General features: G+C 49.2%; 2 protein-coding genes across 3 annotated transcripts in view; both read right to left on the reverse strand.

The window, feature by feature from the left end:
• Position 1: 1 nt before the first annotated feature.
• FBL (fibrillarin) lies at positions 2-10333 on the reverse strand. Of its 2 annotated transcripts, XM_010985186.3 has the most exons (9): positions 10203-10333; positions 5089-5256; positions 4897-4998; positions 4718-4812; positions 3510-3680; positions 2371-2503; positions 1159-1271; positions 217-362; positions 2-106 (listed from the first exon to the last, which is right to left on the reverse strand). In XM_010985186.3, the coding sequence occupies exons 1-9, from the start codon at positions 10210-10212 to the stop codon at positions 82-84; spliced, it is 963 nt and encodes a 320-aa protein (XP_010983488.2). In that variant the 5' UTR covers positions 10213-10333; the 3' UTR covers positions 2-81. The 2 variants fall into 2 exon arrangements, with proteins under 2 accessions (XP_010983488.2, XP_064345397.1); XM_064489327.1 differs by having other exon boundaries at positions 4897-5256; positions 10203-10330.
• A 4130-nt stretch (positions 10334-14463) lies between these two features.
• FCGBP (Fc gamma binding protein) overlaps positions 14464-23082 on the reverse strand; it is a 39267-nt gene continuing 30648 nt past the window's right edge. Inside the window, exons 16-20 of the mRNA XM_031458693.2 lie at positions 22249-22822; positions 21015-21214; positions 17959-18342; positions 14762-15033; positions 14464-14636 (exon numbers count right to left, since the gene is read on the reverse strand). Coding sequence (XP_031314553.2) covers positions 14627-14636; positions 14762-15033; positions 17959-18342; positions 21015-21214; positions 22249-22822 — 1440 coding nt within the window. The 3' untranslated portion in view covers positions 14464-14626. The remainder of the gene's footprint in view (positions 14637-14761; positions 15034-17958; positions 18343-21014; positions 21215-22248; positions 22823-23082) is intronic.

The following is a 23082-nucleotide window of genomic DNA, read 5'->3' on the forward strand; positions in this document are numbered from 1 at the left end:
CGACTGATGAGTCTTTTAATAGAAAAACAACACGTGTAACAGTAGCAACACAATATCTCGGGATCCAGATGGTGCTGGGCTTCAGTTCTTCACCCTGGGGGGTGGCCTGTGGGAGGAAAAGAGATGAGCAGACTCAGCTTGTCACCACTTTGGGGCACTCGTAACAAGTGCTGACTTCGGCGGTTCTAGGTTCAGGGGACAGAGATCTCTGCTCACCTGTACACACCCACGACCACAGCGTGGTCTCTCTCGTATGGCTCTAGGGTCAACTGCTCCTGAGGCTTCATGTTCTCCTGTTGCATCTTTTTCACTTCAGAGGCAAACACGGCCTCGGCAGATGCTGTGGAGTCTATGCAGTTGGCCTGCAGAAGAGACGATTTAAGTCTGCAGCAAGGCCTTGGGCTGCTTTCCCTTTTTTGTGCTCTTTTAAACCAGCAGAATTTGTTTTTATTGGAGACTCAGGCTTTGGAAATGTAGGGAAAGACTTTGTTAGAGAAGTTTTCAATTTGGTTTGGGTTTGGAACAGGAAGCCCTATTTATCTAAAAGCCAGTGTTTAAGTTTTACACTCTAGTTTTTTTTTTCCCCCTACTTCCTCTCCTTTAACAATAGCAATAATGCAGCTGACAATACTAAAGTGCAGCAAAAGGCTAAGGAATGGTGAATCAAGTTGAAGCGTACACTGGAGAGGTCTCTGTATTTCAAAATAAAATGTTTTAAAAAATTTACCTACCATTTATCTGGTATTTATACCAGGCTCTGTTCTAAACACTTTATATGTTGAGAAATTTAGTCCTTATATCAATAGTAAAAGACAAAGAGCTAATGCTGCTATTTCACATGTGAAGAAAGAGGCACATAGGTATAGTAACTTGCTCAAAGCCACACAGCAAGCTGGAATTCAAATTCAGATACTCAAGAGTCAGTGATCACGTACTTAACCACTACAGTTTACTGCCTCTTTAAATCGTAAGCTTTTTCATTTTGCAGACATTTTTCATTATGTGCTATTTCATTGGGTGGCTCTATAAGCTGGGTAGGGACAGAGGCTGAGAATAGACTGATGGCATTAGGTGGTGAAGGCCCCCTTATTTTCACAGGCTGCTTGGCAGTTAGAGAAGATACCGCCGCCCCATCTTAGGCTCCTCCAAGCCCCATACCTTAATGGAAATCACAAAGTGCCCTCCATTACGTAGGAAGGTGTGGGCATTCAAGGCTACAATCCGGGTCTGGTCTGGCTGGGCCACATCGGCAAAGATCACGTCTACCATCGCTAGGGAGACAAAAGTGGAGGTTAAAAGCTGGATGGACCAGATCTTCCCAGCTCCTCCCATGGGGCCTGTGCCCCATCACCAGCAGGTTCCTGGCAGAGTCTTCCCTGCCACCAGTCTCACTCCTCCCCCCCAGATACCCCACCCTCCACAGTGCCCCCAAGATGGATCCAAAACCCACAGTCACACCATTCATTCATTCTTCTTGTAAACCATGTTGCCACCTACTCTGTGGCCAGCCCCAGGCTGGGCGTAGGGGACACAGAGACGAGTCAGACCCGGACCCTGCCCTCGAGATGCTCCGGGTCTGGGGGGGAGACAGACACGTCATCAAAAAGGCAAGTAAAGGTGAGCACTTACAGGCAAGAGCGTCTGCAGGACTGGCAAATGAAAACACACTGCAGGACAAAGGGTATGGTTTGAATGCACAGGGGAAAAAACACTCACAGAAAGGAAAACCAGGGGAATAAAAAGTAATAGTTTTAAGACAGTGTGATTAAAAAACAAAACAAAAAAAGAAAACCTTAAAAAAACAAAAAGATGGTGCAATGAAAACTGATTTCTTTTTTTAAAAATTGGGGAAAGCCGACATCAAACTTTTCATCAGTTATCTCTAGGGGTGGTTTATAAGGTGCTCCATTTTTTACATTATGCTTCTGAATTAAAAAAAAATACAATGTTATTAATATTCACAATGGGCCCCCCTGGGCCAGGCCAAACTCAGCTGGCACTCTCTGGGTTCTGCTCTCACCAGACAATGATGATGACCTCTGAAGGGGGCTTTTATACATAAGCCAGGGGGCAGTGTAAAAGGTACCATGTTGTAGACAGAGGCAGGAAGTACAGGGGTGCCGAATGGGAGGGACAGGAGATCGGAGGAAAGAAGGCCAGCCCTTCAAGGGTGCCAGATACCCAAGACCCTAAAGCGGGACCGCCACCTCCACGATCTCACCTGGATCCCCCCACCCTTTTCATTCGGACAGACTCAAGAGGCCTGTTCATCCACTCCAGTTCCATCCGTATCAGGGCTCTGGAGGCCTCTTCCAGGAAACCTGGAGTGGCCTGTCCTACCTCACCTGGGCTGACCCCTAGACCCCTCACCGATAAGCATGCGGTATTTGTGTGGGTGCCGGGCATCTTCAATGACAGGAATAATGTTGGTCCTCTTCTTGGCCAAGTTAATGAGGTCACGGCCAGAACGGTGGGAGAACTCAACTGCATAGACCAGACCATCCTAGAATAAATCAAGTAAGATTAACAGTGATACTAGTTCTCATGTATGGAGTGCCTACTTTGGGCCTATATGTTGCAAGAATCTCTTCAAATCCCCAAATCCAAACCTTACCATTTAATCCCCAAATCCAAACCCTACCATTATTTCACAGATGAATAAACTGAGGTCGAGAGATGTGAAATCACTGGCCAAGGGTTATTCAATCCTGCTTTGTCTGATCTGAGAGCCCAAGCCCCTAATTAAAACCAGGAAGCTAGGGCACAGAGATGATGTCGTTAACAGTTAAGAATATTTGCAGTGGGCCAGGAACTGCTCTAGGCACTTTAAAGGATGCAACTCATTTATCTTCACAATGACCCTATTTTACACAAGGGTAAACTGAGACTGACAGGTTAAGTTACTTGCTGAAAGGGGAGAGGATACAGCTCATGGTAGAACACATGCTTAGCATGCACAAGGTCCTGGGTTCAACCCCCAGTATGCCCTCTAAACACAAATAAATAAATAAACCCAATAACCTACCCCCAATTAAAAAAAAAGTAACTTGCTGAAAGCCAACTTCACTGTTACAAGCCTGTACCACAGCCCACAGTTTTTAACCACTGAATTACACAGCCTGTAGTTGCATGCTGAGTGAGTCGTGAAGTGGGACGCACAGGCGCCCTCTCAACAGGGAGCCTGTCCAGCCAGACAGAAACGCAGGCCCAGAAACTGACTTGGACACCAAAGACCAGATTTGAGGGGTATCAATTTTTAAAGAGGGCAACCAAATCAAATAGTCTGGGTATCTACACTCTCAGCTCTGGGCCCCTCTAACACTGGTTGGTCGTCCTGATGCCCAAGCTCCTTCCTTCCAGGCCGAGAACTCAGGAGTGAGGCTGAATGAAGCTTTGGAGACCACGTAGTACATGCACAGGCACTCTGACCGGGAAGGGCCTGGCTCCAGGCTGGCAGAGGAGCTGGCCTTTCCCTCCCTCCCGCCTCTTCCCCATCTCTGTTCACTCACCGGGCCTACGATGTCAGAGACGTGGGAGACGGTGGTGCCCGAGGCAGCCCCGAGGTAGAGCACCTTGGCCCCAGGCTTGATGTGGATCTGGTCCACGCCGCCCAGGATTGCTGCCGCCAGCTTGGAACGGAAGGGGTTCCAGGCACGGTACTCAATTTTGTCATCTCCCTCCTGGGCCGGGAGAGATGGGGATGGAAGTCAATGCAAGGCTTCTCTGCAAGACCCCGCTGCTCTGAACTCTAGGGCCCTTTACAAGGGATTGGGTGCCTGAGCATCGTGCAAGAAATGAACACGGGTGCATATGAGTGACCACGGCAGGCGCAGGGCCTGTCCACTCATGGAGGTTCCTAACTCAGGGAGAAGGGGCAGCGACAGACAATAAACAGAGACAACGGTGCCCCAGGTAATGGCAAGACTTACGCATTCATTTAACAAACACTGACTGTGCCAGCAAATACTGTGCACCAGTCCCCAGGCATAGGCACCAGGGAAACCAGCAAGTGAGACTCATGCCCTCAAGGAGGCTAAGCTGAACTGACCGTCGAACACATATGGCACAGTGGCCAGGAACAGGTGCTAAGGAGGAAGACCTGAAGTATGGGGAGCAGGGCCAGGGCAGGTGAAAACGAGAAGGGGTGGCCAGGGAAGCACCAAGGAGACCTCTGAAGCAGACCTGACAGTGAGGGCCATTCAAGTTAGCGTTCCAGGCACAGGAAAGCCAGCAAGGCCCTGAGGCAGGAGTGTGTCTGGCCACACAGAAAATGTCATGGCATAAGAGGGCAGGGGATAGACAGGGTGGTGCAGGGTGGCCTTGTAACAAGACAAGGTGACACTTGACCAGAGATGCTGATGATGACAAGGAACCAGCCACACCCAGAGCTGGGAGGAGTGCGTTCCAGGCGGAGGGAACAGCAAGGCTGTCGGTGTGTCTGGAAGACAGCTGGTTAGGGGGCAGTGGGAGGAGACAGTGGGGAGGGAGGGCAAGAATGTGTAGGGCCTTCCAGGCCACCCTGAGGACTTGGGACTTTAACCTGAAGCCCGTGGGACATCACGGAAGGTGTCTGAGGAGGGGAGCATACAATCTGACCTATGGATTAAGATGAGCCCTGGCTGTCACATGCAGGATGCACGCTGGGAGCAGAAGACCAGACAGCCGGTTATACCATCAGCTGGGGCCCTGGTGGCTAGGCCAGGGGCCCGGGCCTCACCGAAATGGAGACTCTCTTCTCTCCATAAACTGATTCTCCAGGGACCAGATTCTTGGTAACCAGTGCATCTTCCTTTCCTCGACAAATGAAGACACCTGCGTGAGAGGATCAGGGAAAGGGTGAAGACTCCGGGCCACCTCCCACCCCAACCTCAGCGGGTGCCCGCCTCCCTCACTCACCCTCGTGGCGATGAGGCTCCACCATCACATTCTTCCCGGACTGGTTTCCCTTTTTTCCTCCCCGACCACGACCCCGGTTGCCACCAGACTGGAACCCGCCGCCTGCAAGGCAGAGATGCAATGAGAGACGGCGACCCCACAGCTCCTCCCTCCCCGCCTGGCAAGTCCAGGAAAAGCTTCCTCTTCTGTCACCTCTTCCTCCTCCTCCTCCTCGTCCACGGCCCCTGAAGCCTCCGCCTCGACCTCGGCCCCCGCCAAAGCCTCCTCGGCCTCCGCCAAAGCCTCCACGGCCTCCACCGCGACCGCCACGGTCACCAAAGCCACCTCTGCCACCGAAGCCGCCCCCACGGGGGCTGAAACCTGCAGTGAAAACAGAAACAGGAATCAGGGCCACGAAGCTTGAGAAGTTATCCCCACACCGAGGAATCGCACTCAGGAAAGAAAGTGGAGAAACGTGCACATCTGGGCACCGGGAGAGCTGCTCACAACCGTCCTGAGCAGCAGGAAGTTCAGAACTAACCTAAATGTCCATCGGCAGCATGACGGACAAATGAAACAGGGACTATTCACCACCAGCAATGCCAAGGCTCAGCGGTTACACACAACAGACAGATAAATCTTAGCCTCATGTGAAGAGGAAAAGCAAGTCCTAGAAAACCACTATCCAACACAATATCCGTTTTTATAAAGTCCAGCAACAGCTAAAATTAAACAAGGCCATGCTGTGTTGACATGTGGTCACTGACGCTCCCCTCCCCCTAGAAACAGGCAAGGGAATGACAGATGCAAAACACGGTACTGGGCTTCGGGAGGAAGAAACCACGGGGTCAGGATGGGAAGAACACAGGTGGATGTAGATTACTGTCAGTATTCTGCTTTTCTCAGCTGGACAGCAGAGTCATAGAATTCCTTCTATTTTCAATACTAATTAGTCTAGAGAAGAGTGTCCACTGTGTGAGTACATGCACTGTGGCAGTAGGGTTCCCCACACCCTGGAAATATCTTCATGGCCTCCCCCTCCTGACCCTGTGTCTGGGAGGAAAGCGCCAACCCCGAGAGGGGAGGCGACTGGCATCACGTCCTTCCTGCTAACTGATCTCTCTGTTTCTAAGCCTGCGCAAGTCTCTCCCAGCTTGGTGGGGGAAAACAAGCAAAAACCCGAATTGTCCTTGATGAATGGGCAGCAGTTCATAAGCAGTTTAGGACTTGTCAGTAAGATGGAAAGTTTAAGGGAAAAAAAAAGAAAAGAAAAAAACAAATTCAGAGAGACTTTGTTTTCATCACTTCAGGATAGAACATTGTTTACTTCACTGGGTACAAAACAATGTCTGAAGCAGACATAATTGTCCTGTGGCTAGTGGATTCAGTATTTGACTTTTCTGTAACAGCTTCCAAAGCCCTGCAGTACTTCCAGAAAAATCACGAATTATAAAACACTAGTCAATATGAAAATTAGTGATGCTTTAAAATGATCTCACTTGATGTAAACTATTTAGTAATAAACTTGCTGAAGATTTTGCTAAGGTGAGTTATATTAACACTCTGAAAACTTCATGCTTCTTAATGGTGTTAAAGATGAAAACGTAGAACTTTTAATAGCTAGTTTTAATTTAGTTGTTAAAATTAAGTTTCAAAACTCTTACACCAAGAGTTATTTACCTCGAGTCTCCTACTCCCTCTACTGCCCACATTGCAGCTAGTGATTGATTTTTCCAAACAGCCAATCAGTTAAAAAAAAAAAAAAAAAGAGTTCGAGATTTGCAGATACACACTATTATATATAAAATATGAGGGTGTAGCTTAGTGATAGAGTGAGTGCTTAGAATGCACGAGGTCCCGGGTTCAATCCCCCGTACCTCCAATCAATAAACCTAATTACCTTTCCCCCAAAACAAAGAAACAAAGAATTTAAAAAATAGATAAACAAGTTTCTACTGCATAGCACACAGAACTATATTCAACATCTTGTCGTAACCTATAATGAATGAAAAAGAATATTAAAAGGAATATATGCATGTATATGTGTGACTGAAACATAATGCTGTACACCAGAAATTAACATAACATTGTGAACTGACTATACATCAATTAAAAAAAAAAAACCCATACTGTAGAAATAAAGTTAAAAAAAAAAAAAAAGCCAACCAGACCTCATCACTTCCCTGCCCAAATCCCTTTGATGGTCTTCCACCACATTCTAAATGAAATCAAAACTCCCTTCTCTGGCTTCCAAAGACTAAATCAGTGGTTCTCACCCTTCCCCCATTTGTTACCTAGAGACTCTGATGTAATTGTCTGGGGTGGGGGCATGGGTCTTTGTAAAGGTCCCCAGGTGACTCTAATGAGCAGCCCAAACTGACAACCATTTGAGCTCAGCTTTTGCTGGCTTTTCTGACCTCACTCTATGCTGGGCCCCCGGCGCTTTCCCCAAGGTCAAACTCACGCTCCAACTTTTAAACCCTGAACATCTACTGTCCCCCTGCCTGAGTCCTGATGACGTTTCCTTGACTCACTGACTCCACTGCACTCAGGTCTCTGATCAAATGCTCCTTCCCTAAAAGGGCCTTCTCAGGCTACCTGCCCTTTACCCTGTTTTCTTTTTCTTCCTATCAATTATCACACATGGCATTTAAAAAATTATTCCTGCCTGCCTCCCGGACCAGAATCATGCTCCAGGATGCGTGTTCTGGTCATCACTGCATCCCCAGCATCCTGCACAGCACTGGTACAAAGTATGGGCTCAATGAATATTAAATGAGCTGTCTGCTGATGACTCTTAAATCCCTGGGTTGTGCCTCATGAAGGAAGCACCCTCTCTGTTCATTCAGGAAGAAGGTGATTGGATGGTGACCAGAGCCCTGGTCCCTCCCCTCAAGCAGCTCCCATATCAAATACAGGCAGATGGCCACGCCTTTCATGACCCCAGAGAGGAGGGAAGGTTGGTTGGAGTCTTGAAAAGTTCATCTGTGAGATGGAGGTATGGAAATCACAGGGTGTCCACCTCATAGAGTTGTAAAGATTAAATGATTTAATTCACACAAAGCACTTCGCTTAACACACTGCCAGGCACGCAGTTTGAATATACTATTTAAACTCAAAGGAAGGAGTCCCTTCTCCTTCCTACTTAGGGGAGAAACTACTAGGGTCCAAGAGACCGTCGACCCAGGCCTGATGGACCAGAGACCCGGAAAGTGCGGGCACCACCTGGGGCACTGGAGGCTGGAGGGTAAGCGCTCCATCTCAGATACTCAAAACATCTTAACATTTCAGGTCCTGGGGCTCTTAGAAAAATGCACTGAGAGTACCCACTCCTCAGAAAAACACAAATTCACATATATGTTTCTAGAAGCTGTGGGTGGAGGGTCCACAGACCCCCAGATTTAAACTGCTCTCTTCCCACAGCCTTCCTCATCTCAGAAATGGCAACTCCCTGCTCCCAGTTACATGGGCCAAAACCCTTAGTTCTCCTTGGCGCCTCCTCTCACATCCACATACAAGCTGTTGCCCACACCTTCAAAAGATATCCCCCAACTGCAGCAGTGTGTCAGCCAGGCACACTGCCACCACCCTGGTCCAGTCTGCATCGCTTCCCAGCAGATTACAACAAGCTGCCCACTGATGTGTCTGCTTCCACTCCCATTCCCCTTGAGTCTTCTACACATAGAAACAAGGAGGATCCTTTTTAAACCTATCAGTCCATTGTGACCAAAATCTTTGCTGAAGAGCTGCCTCTGACAACTTCTCCAGCTTCATGTACTAACTCAGTGAGGGAGGGGTTGGGAGGAAGATGCATCCCCCATTCCTGGGCCGATCAGACCACAGGATGCCTGTGGGCCTGCCAGGGTCTCAATGGGAGACACACTGCTTGGTATTTCCCACTCCACTTCACCGGCTGATCCCCAAACACTGAAGAGAAAGGGAACTTGGGAAGAGGGCACCTATCCACTAATCCCCTCCTCCCCTGCCCCCAGAGAACTCCTTCTCTCCAAAGGCTGAGGTGGGGGGGGAAGAGGAAGGAAAAAGAAAATCTGCATTAGGAAACAGAGTCTTTTGGTCATGGTGAAAGATTTCCCCAACTCCAGCGGAGCAAGTTGGCAGGAGGAGCGAGGCCTGATTTAGGAAGAGCTGAGACGCCAGGGAGAAGGACCTTTATTTTGTTCCCCTTGAGAAGAAAGACAGCAATTAGAGCCAATACTGTATGTTAAACACTGTGCCGAATGCGACGTAACTGACATAACAGTGTGTAAGTTTAAGGTGTACAACCTGTTGACATGACACACATCATATATCGCAAAAAGATTACCACCACGTGCTATTTTTTTCCTAACATGATCTCACTAAATTACAACTGGGCGCTATTTTACTGATGAGATAACTGAGGCTTAGAGAGGTAAAGCCGCTTGCCCAAGGTCACATAGTAAGTTAAGCAGAGTTAAGATCCAAACTTTGAACTGTCGGCTGTCAAAGACAGAACTCTCATCATTCTATCACGAGTGAGGTGGGGTGGGTTCATCAGAATCTCGAGTAAAATCTGAATGAATAAAACCACTCCTACCCTGTGACTACCTCCCTCCCCCACCCCACAATAATCCTATACCGGACTTGAGAAATGCATTCTCACCTCTCACTGCGAGTTGACCATCACTAGGCGCAGGATCTCCACTCCATTCTCAGGACCCGCCCCTCTCGGGAGAGTAGAGAGAGGGAAAGTGGGCCAGAGAGGGCCACACACTATCAAGCCAGGAGTACTCATCCATGCCGGCCCTCTCCAAGAGGCTGGGTTTGGGGCCAAGGGTACTGCAGTAGTGGCGGCGACAGGGGAGCATTCAGGGTCCTCCCAGACTCACCTACTGGACCCAAGATCAGCGACTCTCCGCCTCGGAACCAGGACAAATCCCCGAACACCATGCCCAGAGATCTAAGACCCCAGATGTGGATCCTCGACTGCCACCCCAGCCCAATACCCAAGACCTCAATGACGACCTCAGTGTCACCTCGGCCCCAGTTCAGTACCCCTCTACCCCCACCCCCAATCCCACGCCAAACACTCTCGATTCACGACCGTGACCTCCGAAAAGTCAGTCACAAACCTTCAAACCAGGAACCCGAACCCTGGGCTCAGGTTCGATCACAGAGCGGAACCAAGTCCCTCCACCCCAACAAGAGACCGGAACCGAGACCCCCTCCCTACAAGAGACTGGAACGTCTGCCCTCAGACCAAGACTCCGCCCCTCCATTCTGGCCTGGCACCCGGATCCCCGCCAGGACCCAGTCCCCTGACCCCCGACCCCAACCCCGGCCTGCACCTGGCTTCATAGCAAGCGCGGAGCTGCACGGCTCAGGAAATCGGCGGCTTCCTCCGCTCCACGCGTCCCGGTCTTACGCACGTGGAAAAGAGCGCACGCGCGCGGCGACGTACGGTGCAATACGCCACCACGCAGCCCCACCCCTCGGAGCCGCAGCCCCACCCCTCGGAGCCGCAGCCCCGCCCGGAGCCTGGTGCGCGCGCTGTGGGCGGGGATTCCCGAACCTCTCAGGGCACCGCCCCCTGGGCGGCCCATGGTGCTGTCTTTACCTGTGTAGCGAACCCTACCCTAAACGCTCTTCCCACTTCCCCTTCATCGGTGCGAGCACTCCAGCAATCAGGGCTCATCCTCAGACCTTGGCACGGACTGTACCCTCTGATCCTTTTGTCTGTTCCTTGTTAACTCCCTAAAGTTCCCTCTACACCCAAAAGCCTTCCCTAATCCATTTCCACCCTCAAGAACAAGGGCCAACTCCCTAATCCATTTCCACCCTCAAGAACAAGGGCCACCCTCAAGAACAATATGAACTGGACTCCTATTCATACATTCGAAAAGCATTTATTGTGTGCCTGAATGTACTAGGCACTGTTCCAGGCGCAGGGAATACAGCAGGAAACAAGACAGACAAATTCCTACCCTTCTGGAACTCATCTTCTAGTGGGGGAAACAGACACCAAACAAGTTAGTAAAACCATGTCGAATGATAGGCAATAAGTGCTTTGGAGAAAATAACAGCAGGGAAGGGGGATAAGGACTGGTGTGTGTGTGTGGGGGGCGTTTCCTATGGGGTGGTCATGGAACGCATCCAGTGACTTTTAATTTTTTTTTTCTCTTTGGGGGGAGGTAATTAGGTTTGTTTATTTATTTATTTTAATGGAAGTACTAGGGATTGAACCCCGGACCTTGTGCATGCTAAACACGCAGCCTACCACTGAGCTATAACCTCCCCCACATCCAGTGATTTTGGAGCAAAGAGCTAAAGGAGGTGAGGAGTGAGGCATGCTCCCATCTGAGGGAAGAGAGTTCCAGGCAGCCAGGATTGCAGGTGCAAAGGCCCTGAGGCAGGGAAGGTAAGGAGGGTTGCAGAAGCAGTGAGGTGTGTGGTTGGGGCAGAGGGAGCAGGGGAGAGTAGGAGGAGATGAGGGCAGGGAGGTTAACAAGGCAAATTCTGTGGGGCCTAGGGGTGAGAGCTTTGGCATTTACTCTGAGTGAGATGGAGGGTCCTGAACAGAGAAGAGATATCTGACATGCAGTCACTCTGGCTGCATGTGGGAAACAGAGGGAGTTGGGGTAGGGGCAGGAAGACCAAGGAGGGGCCTGCAGTGATGGATCAGGATTCAGGCAGAGGAAGTGGTGAGGAGTGAGCAGATTCTGCATAAGTATTGAGAATTTTGTACTTTGTAATTTTATCATTTGAATATTCATCCCCATATTCATTCAAGGAAAAAAGTATTACTATGAGAATTTACTAACAACCTCCAGGAGAATCCACTGGTCTGTTCCGTTCTGCTCACTGCTGTATCACTACATACCTAGAACAGGGCCTGGCACAGAGTGGGTGCTCAGTAAATGTTTGTTGAATGAATGAATGAACCTACGCTGTCTTCAATTCTCCGTGCAGGGTGTTCCAGCTGCACAGAAACATTCCTGAAAATTTGCTTAAATATCAGGATGGAAAATCTGCTGAGTTTATGCTGGATTTCCAGGAGCTATGTAATAACTCAAATGGCTCCAATTCAGGATAATGTTGCCCACTACATGGATTTTACTATTTGCCTTCCAATTAAAAATAATTTTTATCTAAGGATGAAAATACTTAAGAGTACAGTGCAGACCTGATATTTGCACTACCAGTGGGTAATTAGGGGGTGCCTGCGGATCTTGTGTGGGGGCACAATGGTGACTAAAAGAGTCCAGCCCTCCTGGAGCTGCCAGTCCAGTGGGGGAGACAGACTGGTTCCCAGACAGTGGTAGCCCAGAGGGGTCAGGGTGAGAATGGGGGGAGGTATAGGCAGAATGGTCACAGCTGGGATGGGGGAGGCACTGAAGGCTTATATCTCCATGTCCCCCGTCATGATATACCATGGAGATCACTCCAAAACAATGTATAGAAGTCATTTTTATTTTTCACTCATCTACATTGTGGCCCATCATGTAGATGAACCAAGTTTATTCAACAAGTCCCCTACTGACGGACATCTGAATGGTTTCAGTCTTTTTTCCATTATCAAGAGCACTTCAATGAACTGCCTTGGGCTTACATACTTTCATTGCATTGTATCTTTGGGCTAGATTTCTCTTAGTGAAATAGTTGGATCGAAAGAAAAATGCATCTGTAAGTTTGCCATATATTGCCAAATTTCCCTGCATTGGACTTACACATTTTGCATCCCCACTGGTGACATATGAAAGAATTCTCTTCCTCCTAGCCTTGTCAATTAATTATATTGTCAAGTTTTTGTATTTTTGCCTGATAGTTGAGAAGTGATGTCTCGGGGTAGTTTAAGCTGCATTTCTCTTAATATGGGCAGAAGTGAGAATTTCTCATCCTTAAGGGCTGTTTGTATTTCTTTTTCTACCAGCCATTTAGATCTTTTGTTTATTTTCCTATTGGATTTTTTTTCTCTGTCTTAAGGATGTCTCAGTTCTTTTTCTTGTAAGGCAATTGATCCTAGGTGAGACTCAACAGCAAGATTCAGTGGAAATAACTGGTTTGGGTGATACATCTGCATTCAAATCTAGGCTCCATCATTATAAACTGTTTGCCTTTGGGCAAGTTATTTAACCTCACTAAGACTATTTCTTTATATCTATACTCATTTTGCAGGGTTGTTGTGAAGCTCAGAAATACTGAACATGAGAAACCTGACCTATTGAATGCATTCAATATATTTAGATTTCTCTTTCTGTCAACTGCCTGTTTATATCCTCAACGCACTTTTTCTAATTGGGCTGCTGTCTTTTTCTTACTTATTTGAAGGCACTCTTTGTATGTTGTGGATAGTAATCCTTTATTAGGTATGATGCAAATCTTTCCTCCAAGGTTGTGGTTGGCCATTTATTCATTCAACAGACATGTACTGGGCACTTACTATGTGCTAGGTGCTGGAAATAGTGGTGAATGAATCAGATACAGATTTTATTCCAAGAGAAACGTAGAGCCAATGGTCCTGTGTGTATGTTAAGAAGAGCCATCTAGCGGCTGGGAGGATGGATTACAGGAGGGGAAGAGCAGATAGTAGGCTATTGGTTGCTACGAGTGAGGACGAGGGGTGAACCAGGTGGTGACACGGGGCATAATAAGAAAGGCAGGCAGATTTCAGGTAGGTTTGGATACCATCCAAAAGGATTTGTTGATGAATGGAGTGGAGGGCAAAGGGGAGGAAAGAGTCAAGAATAATTCCCCATTTTCTGGCTGCTAGACTGAGGACTGGTAGTGCTATTAACCCAGGTGGGAAGACCATTATAGGCAGGGTAGGAGACAGGTTTGGAAGGGAAGAGAGACTTCCACTTTTGACTTGCAGATTGGGTGAACACATGAAGTCCTCGCTCCAGCTCTGTGAGGTAGGTACTACCCTTAGCTCTACTTTAAATATGATGCTATTGACTGAGTGTTTGTGTCCCCTCAAAATTCATGTGTTGGAACCTGATCTCCAATGTGATGATATCTGGAGGTGGGACCTCTGGGAGGTGATTGGTCATGAGGGTGGGGCCTTCATAAAGAGATTAGTATCTTTATGAAAGAGGCCCAGAGAACTCCCTTGGCCTTGCAGGAAATAGGCTCTCACCAGACATCGAATCTGCCAGTGTCTTGATCTTGGACTTTCTGGCCTCCAGAGCTGTGAGAAAATTGAATTTCTGTTGTTTCTAAAGCACTCATTCTATGGTATTTTGTTACAGTAACCCAGGTGGACTAAAACATATGGGGAAACTGAGTGACAGAGAAATTAACTTGCCAGGGTTATAAATGATAAAGCCAGAATCTATTGATCTCTCTTTTCATTTTCTACTTCTTCCCTCCATCCAGTTGTTCATCTTCTCAGCCATCCATTCTTCTAATCATCCATTTCCCCATTTTCCCATTTCCCTACCCATCCCCTCCCAATCCACCCATCTATCTCCATCCATCCATCCATCCATTCTCTCACCCCCTAATATATATTCATCATGTACCAGATTCCTCAGGCATCTGACACCTGCTGTGCAGGAAGGGAAGTCAGGGATGAGAGGCATAAAATAGATGCGTTGGTATGCAGCTTAGCTTAAGATATTTATTCAATGCTTTCACAGTTGGCCTCAGTGGCTCATCAAAGGGGTAGAGTGGGGTAGGGGCACACAGTGACAAATGACACAGTGCACCCTTCGATTACTGCAATCACCAGGGGGTTCAGGTCTTGACGTCCTCATTCCCAGTAGATGACTGATCAGTTGTGACTGCAAGAGACACACACTTAGCACTTCTTCGTGTAGACTGAGCACCCACCCTGACTGCCCCCTTCCCATGAGGGCCCAGGTGCCCCTGCCCCATGTAGCCTGGCTTCCAAGCTACATTCCCTCACCAGGGGGAGAAGTCCTGTGCTCTCCAGTTCTCCAGTGTTGTCTCCCCATTGGAGTTATGCTCATCATTGGTCCCGGCCACGTCTAAGTTTCCGCAGGCCCCACACAGCATCCCAGCGTGGTCATCGCTGACGGCCACAGCCAGCTGCCCATTGGTGCCAAGCAGCACCTGAACCCCTGCCTTCTGCTGGACTAGCACGGAGCCATCAGGATTCTGACTCACGGACACAGATGTTAACACCTCAGCTGGGAGATCCACGGGGAGACCATTCACCTGGTGGTTGGTGGGGTTAGGGGGTGGGTAGAACAGAGGTGAGGCTGGGACCACAGAAGCGCTGTTATCTGGATGGAGACCCCCAGCAAGACAACAAACTCAAGGAGCAGAAGCAGAAGCTGAAAGACATGAAGACCTGGACTGATGTCCTTTATGGAAAGATGAATACTTAAAAGATAGTTGGCAATTTGGACAGATAGACAGAATAACAGAGAGTCGATGGATGGAGAGATGGATCAATGGATTAACAGGTGTGCACACAACATTCCAAGGGCAGCCAGGGGTGGAGGCAGGGAAGCACTTGTACCAGACAGATAAACAATCAAACCCCAGCATCATCCTGTCTGAGTCTAGTTTTCAAAATAAAAGAACCCTTGAGCATGTCCTGTAAGTTACTGGTTCCCTAACAGGGCAACTTCATCCCTTATTTTTTCAATGCTGATGTCTGAAGACAAGTCATGACCCAGCAAGTATAATAATCATGTGAGAAAATGACTGTTTCTCTAGTATAGGCTGTGGACTCAGTAACCTTGTGAGTTTTTTTCCTTTAAATAACTGTTGTCTGTTCTCATTGATGAGTTAATCCTTGTAAAGTCAGAAGCCCTAGCGAGCCCTTTTTTCAAAGTAAAATTTTTTTCTAAATGCTCTTGTATATGACTCTTCCTCTGCCACAGATTGGAGAGATCGGTAGACAGGAAAGACAGGTAGATAGATCTGAAGAGATGGATGCATGGATAGATGGAAAGATGGAGGAAAGGAGAGAGGGAGAGAGAGAAAGAAGGAAAAAAAGGAAGAGGTGGAAGAACAGATGGCTAGAAGGAGGGAGAGAAGAAGAATGGATGGATGCAGTGAAGGATAGTTGGAGAGGTGGATGGAAAGTTTCATCAGTCTCTAAAGGATAAGAACTGGCTCTATATTATCTGTGTTACCAGCACATGGCCTGGTGCAGAGGGAACAGGGCTGAATGTATTCACCAAACCAAACTTCTCCTGCGTACCCTCTAGTGCCAGGCACTGATCTGGGTACTGGCTGACAAAGTGATGACCAAGATAAACAGGATCCCTGCCCACCTGAGGATTATATTCTAGTAATGGAGAAAGACGACCAACACAAACAAAGAAATTAATGGGTAACTTCAGAGAGTGATAAGTGCCTTGAAGGAAATAAGACAGTAACAGCATTGAGACTGGGATAGAGAGGGAGGGTGTCTGTAGGTAGCTGAGAAAGGCCTCTCTGTAGAAGCAATGCCAGAACTGAGATCTGAAGGATGAAAAGGAACCCATTCTTGGAAAATCTGGGAGAAAAGCATTGCGATAGTGGGAACAGCAAATGCAAAGGCTCTGGGGTTGGAACAAGCTCGGTTGGCTGTATGAACAGTATCAAGGCCAGTTTGGCCTATTATAAGCAGAGCCAATGAGGGAAGGAATTGTAGAAAATGAAGTTGGAGAGGCCAGCAGAAGTCATATCATACAAGGCCTTGCAGGCCCTGGAAGGGAGGTAGCTTGAGTTTAGAATGCTGTTTTGGCAAGCCACTGAAGAATTTTAAGCAGCAGAATGACCTGATCTGACTCACATTTCTAGAACATCTATCTGCTGTGTAGAGAACTGTTTCTTGATAGAGGAGCAAGAGGAGGCAGGAGTAGGGGTCTGTTCACCTGAATTATGAATCAAGCACAGGGCCAGAGAAAAGGAGTGACCGGTCCAGATTACACTGAAGAGAGGACTCAAGCTTCCCAGCTTCCCTGCTTCCAGGGACCACCTGAAGCTGAGTCTTGGATCATCTCCAGGCATTGGTGGAGGGATATAGACCATCCACTGGATGAGGAATGTGTGGAGCACTGGCTGTATCTCTCCACTGGACCCAGAAGACACCAGTGGATGTCCCTGCAATCAATGAACAGGCCATGGAACTGAGACATGGGAACTTTAGAGCAGCCTGCCGTCTGTGTTTAGGTCCTAGGCTCTGTTACATAGGCCACGGCTGATTAGACGATGAGCTGGCATCAGCCCTCAGTTAGGCCAAGCAGATTCTCTCTCTCAGAAATTTGGGATTGGGGTGCTGAGAAACATGGGGTTTGGCAAATGCAAAACGTTTGTAAGTGAGTGGAAGTCAAGAGGCAGAAGAGAGGGCCCACTGGGGCTGGAATGGACTTACGAGACAGTGACAGGCCTAAGGGGGCCCTAAGAGCAAGCTGAAGGACAGTTGAGGGAAAGGTTCAGTGGCCTGGAGTGGACAGAGTCCAGAGGACGTCCCCACTGAGCATGGCACTTGGAATCCATCTTGGTCCCTTGTATCCTCACAGTTACCACCACCATCCCATTCCCATCAAAGTGGTTCAGAGCATGGCGCTGGTGGGTTCAAAATCTGGATCTCCCAGGCACTCTCTGAGTGACTTGAATAAATGACTTTTTTGGGGGTGGGCCCTAGTTTCCCCTCTGTGCAAAATAGGGATAATAATAATAATCCCTGTCTTGTTGCGAGGAGTCACAGAGAATGAAGCTGATCTGGTGAACAGCAAGTCTGAAAAACAGAGGTACATATCCAGATAACACTGCTGGGGCACCTGGATCCAGCCACTCCTGAGGCTCTATCCCTGGATTTTCTAGTTATGTGGGCCAATACATTCATTTTTGCTCAAGGAACTCTGAATTTGGTTTCCTGTCACTTGCAACCAATAGACTCTTCATTAACATTAATATCAAAACTAGTAAGTTACTTAAATGTGTTTTTGCTCCTCAAGAATTCAGCCAGAACAGAGGGACTAAGTTTGAAGTGCTGAGACAAATATAAATCCAGAGAAACAAACTGCAGAGATCTGGGTGAGAAAAACAGGTAGTAAGACAGATGGGCAGCCAGGAATGTAAGGACACTGCAACAGGAAGAACAGAGCCCAGAGGAGACACTCACCCTGGGCCCAGGCTTACCCATACGCTGTTGTTTCGGGTCACAGTCACCAGCCCATCCCGGAAGAAGATGTGAACAAGGCCCACAGCTTCAGCTTTGTCATCGCAGGGCCAGACGTTAGCGATCACACGGTACCAAGGGATGGTCTCCTGTAGTCCTGAGCAGCGGAAAGAGAGCTCATAGATGCCCGGGGAGCTGATGGCAGTGCGGGCCCCGTTGAAAGTGGTGAGGTTGCCATCCACAGAGAGGGAACAGAGACTGTCGGGGACCCAGCAGTCCCAGACCCCAGCCTGGACCTTGCACACATGGCCTGTTGGGCAGCTGGCTGCCTGGCACGTCAGGCCGGTGCTTGAGGAACAGGAACAGCGCTCGCTGCAGTCGGAGGTCATCAGGGAGGAGTTGACCTGTGCACAGGAAGGGGCTACGTTATGGCGGTGTGGTGGATTTCCAAAAACGGCCACAACCCTTCAACCTTCTGGATCCATGCAGAGTGACTTTGCAGCAACTCCCATTAAGAAATGGAGTTTATTTCCCCTTCTCCACGAATTTTGGCTGGCCTTAAGACTGTGTCTTAGTCATAACAATGCAGCAGAAGCAACGCTGTGCCGAGTTTAAGCCAGTACCTCAACAGACCTTACAGCTTTACCCTCTCTTTCTCGGAACCCTGCCCAGCCCCTGGCCTGCCTAAAGATGAGAGACCCATGGAAGAGAGACAGCCAGACCTCAGCTAATCCAACTGGGGGACTACAGATGTAAGAGCCAGTCCAGGGGACGGCAGAAGAACTGCCCAGCAGAGCCCAGCAGAGCCCAGCCCAAACTGCAGAGCTGCAGGATTGTGAACTACACAAACAGTTGTTTTAAGCGACTATGTCTTGGGGGAAGTTTGTAGCCCTGCAAAAGCTAACTGATATGGGTAGGAGTGGGCACTGGAGACATCCCAGAGCCCTGGTACCCACAGCCCAGAACACGGGGCTCCTGAAACCCAATTCCAGGAAAGGGACTTCTTCCTGGTTTTCTCCTGCCTGATGGGCTGTTCTTTCTTCACTGCACTTTTAAGTTCCTCTTCATCTCCCAAATTCTGAACACTACCCTGCCCAGGGCTCAGTCCTCAGATCTGTTCCATCTCTAAACTACACTTACTACCTGGTGATGTCACCAAATCCCATAAAACTAAAAGCAGTATCTGATCCTCAACTGAACCCCCGCCTGGGGTGGGGATGGGGCGTGGGTAATTGTCTTACAGACCATTACTGGGACAACTGGTGAAATTCGAATAAAATCTTTAGATTAGATAACAGTATCGAATCAGTGTTAATTTCTTGACTTTGAATTGTACTGTGGTCATATCAAATGTGTTTCCTTACTCTTAAGAAACCCATGCTAAAGTATTTAGGGGTAAAGGGGCACTACGTTTGCATCACACTGTCAAATAGTCCTAAAAAAAATAGTGTGTGCATGTAGAGAGAGAAAGGATGATAAAGCACTTGGCAAAAAGTCAAAGAACCTGAGGGAAGGATATGCAGTTCTTTGTACTATTCCTGCATTTTTTTTTAAGTTTGAATTCTTTAAAAGTTTGAGAACTTTAAACGAGATGAATACATTTAATTAAAAATAATGAAAAAATAAAAATAAATGAAAAATAATGACCATCTCTATACTGATGATTCCCACATTTGTGCCTCCAGCCCAGACCTCTCCTCTGAATGCCAAATCCACAAATCTGAGAAATCTAGCACAGGCAGAGTGGTCAAGGCTGGGATGGGGAAGCACAGGGGTCTGTGGGAGTCCAGAGGAGGTGCCTAACTCGGCCTAGGGGATCAGGGAGGGCTTCCTGTAGGTGGCGAGACCTTAAGAGAGGAGTAGAAGCTTGGCATCTCCTTCCCCAGAAGTTCTGTACTTCCAGACCCTCTAGCCTACCTTCCTGCTATTAATGAAACTGGGATGAATGGGGATAGGGTGTGGTAATCTGTCTTTCCTTTATTTGACAAATATGCTTTTGAAGAAGTAGGACAGCCTAGTAGTTCAGATGGTGAGCCCAGGCTGCTGGGGCATGAGTCCCAGACTCCCCACTTGCTAACGGTAACCTTGGGCTGACTTCCCTTTGTCACAATTTCCTCATCCATAAAACAGGAAAAATAACAATAGTGCCTGTCTCATAGAACTATCGTGACTATTAAATGACTTAACATCTGTAACAAACTGAGTGCATAGAAAGAGCTCAAAAAATATCAATCACAAAAATAAATCAACTATTAACTTTCAGTTCCCTTTATTAAAAGATTGTTAGCTGTGCTACCTACTGTGCTGCTGAAAATTACTCTTATTTTTACTGTGATGAGCATGGAGGGTGAGGCCCAGTGCTCAGTGGGTGCCTAGCATGTACAATCACAGCCGATCCTCAGACACCTATGGTGCACGGATGATGATCAACCCCATTTTACAGATGAAACAAATGAGGCTTAGGGAGGGGGGCTGTAGCAGGCCCTATAAGGGCCCCCAAAAGATATCAGACCCTAATGCCTAGAACGAGTCAATGTTATCTTATCTGGAAAAAGGGTGTTTGCAGATTTGATGAAGGATCTTGAGATGGAGAGATTATCCTGAGTGGGCCTTAATACAATCTTGTATATCCTTATAAGAAGGAGGCAGAGGGAGATTTTACAACACACACAGAAGAGGAGGGGGAATGTGACACTGAAACAGAAATTGGAGGGACATGGCCACAAGCCAAGGAGCTCCTGCAGCCACCAAAAGCTGGGAGAGGCAGGGAACAGATCCTCCCCTAGAGCCTCTGGAGGGAGCGCCGCCCAGCCAACCCAGCCCAGTCATACTGATTTCTGACTTCTGGCCTCCAGAACTGTGGGAAAATAAATTTCTCTTGTTTTAAGCCACTAAATTGCTGTCATTTGCCACAGCAGCCACAGGAAACTAATATAGGGATGTTACCAGCACTGAGTCACACAGAAGGGAAAGGATGGTGGCTTCTCTGCCCCCAACCTTGAGGGGGTCAGCACAGAAACTTTGAGTCTCCCTCAGGCTCCTTCACCCGCCCTGCCCACCTTAAGTTCCTGCTCACCGGCAAGTATCGGCCGTCATGGGTGCAGCCGCAGTCTTGGACAGGGATGCAGATACCCTGGGACAGCAGGTAGCGATCATCACACTCACAGCCCTCAAAGCAGCGGGTGGTGCAGCCCGTGAGGCCAGAGAGAGATGCACAGGAGCCCTGGCAGGAGCGCGTGCAGGTGGAGTAGTGGCTGTGAGCAGGGCACTGGAGCGCTGCAGAGAGAAGAGGCAGGGTGGGGTCATGCCTGCACCTGAACACCGAATAATGAACAGGGGTACTGGACACCCAGTTCTGGGCTGGTGGTGCTGGGGACACAAGCAATGAAGATAGCTCCAGGACCTACCCTGTGAGCTCATATCAGTGGGACAGATAGTGATAGCCCAGTGTGCCCAGGGCTACACTGGGGAAATACAGACAGAAGCTGAGGGCCAGGACTGGGGAAGCAGAGGCAGAGGGGTCAGGGCCAGGATGGGAGCTGTAAGGCTCAGGGGAAGCATCCAGGGTGAGCTTCCGCTGAGCAACTGGTGGATGGTGCGGCTACCTTGAGATGAAGACCAGGGTAACGGAATAGGAGGATCAGGTTTGAGATGAGATGCTGATGTCATATGGGAACACAGGAGGTGTGAGGGACCCTAGGGACGCCCAGGGGAAAGTATCCAGGAGGCCACTGGACCCCTGAGGCTGGCAGGCAGGACAGAGGTCAGAGCTGGAGATAGACAGCATCCACTGTCAGCACTGATGACAAAATCAAGGCTATGGGGGTGGATGATGGGCCTGGACCTAGGTCCTGTCCTGAGGAGAGTGAAGGAGACCTGGCCCTGCCCTGGGGGTATGAAGGGAACAAATAATCTCTGACTGGGAGTATCTAAGAGGTAGAGTCTTGGGGGTCTGAGGGAGCTGCAGCCTTGTCTGGAAGAATCTGAGAGGATATGGTCCCATCCTGGGGGGTCTGGGTGAGGAACAGACTCAGGCTTTACTGTGTGAGCTTCTGGCCTGTCCGACCTGCCCTCCCAGGTCCCAACAGAAAGGGTCCAAGATGGGCCCTGAGAAGAACTCTGAGGTCTCAGGAGAGCAGGCCCCTGAAAGGAGTCTGAGAAGGGTCAGTCGGTGGGCAGGAGGGAAGCCAGCAGGGTGTGTGGTGGGAGGAGCTGGGGGCTGCTCCTGAGATGCAGACAGGAGAGGGAGCAGGATAGGGGGCGCCCCCAAGCTTGGGTGGAAGTCTTCCCTAGGGCCCATGGACACTCACGGCAGAAGCTATCCGACCTCCAGGCCTTCATGGTCACACCAGCTGCCTGGCAGGCTGCCATGTAGTCTGCTAGGCTGCGGCAGAGGACGGCAATGCTGCCCTTCTGGGCACAGAGGTCGTACACGCATTGGCGGAAGTACTCCGAGGGGCTCACCACTGCATGGCAGGCTGAGAAGGGGCCGTTAGGGTCCTGGAGCTCCCCGCAGGCTTCGAGGCTCTCGTATGGGGCCGTCTCCTCTGCCGAGCACACAGGGCAGCCTTGGGACCCACAGCCCTCGTCACAGCCCTCAGAGGAGCCAGGCGCCCGCCACGCGGTTCCAAAGGCATCCACGCTGGAGGCCACGGCACCAGTGGGCAGGACAAAATCGTCACTCCAGTTGCCATTGAAGTTCCCACAGAGGCCACAGAGCCGGCCATGGAAAGGGCTAGGGATGGATATGAGGACGTGGGCATCGCCATCAAAGAGAAGCCGCAGGTCCTTGGTTGTCTGTAGAATCATGTGCCGGCCCTCGGCAGTCACCCGCACATGACCCACAGCCACAGGCAGGGCTACGGCCTCGCCATCCACAGTGACCTGGATGGAAGGGCCAGATAGGTCAGGGACTCAGAACCACAGGTAGGGCAGGCCCCTCAGACCCCTAGGGTGAGCCATGTCCCCCACAGACTTCCTAGGGCAGGGTTGTGTTCCTGCCGCAGCCCCCAGGGCAGGGCAGTGTCTCACTTAGTCCCCTTGGGGTGGGGTCACACCTCTCTAAAAACCCCTAGGGAGGGCCCTGTCCCCCTCAGAGCTCCCAGGGTGGGGTCATGGTGCTTTCAGCCTCCCAGAGCAAGGCC

Source organism: Camelus dromedarius, chromosome 9 (assembly GCF_036321535.1).
Source record: "Camelus dromedarius isolate mCamDro1 chromosome 9, mCamDro1.pat, whole genome shotgun sequence".
Taxonomy (NCBI): Eukaryota; Metazoa; Chordata; class Mammalia; order Artiodactyla; family Camelidae; genus Camelus; species Camelus dromedarius.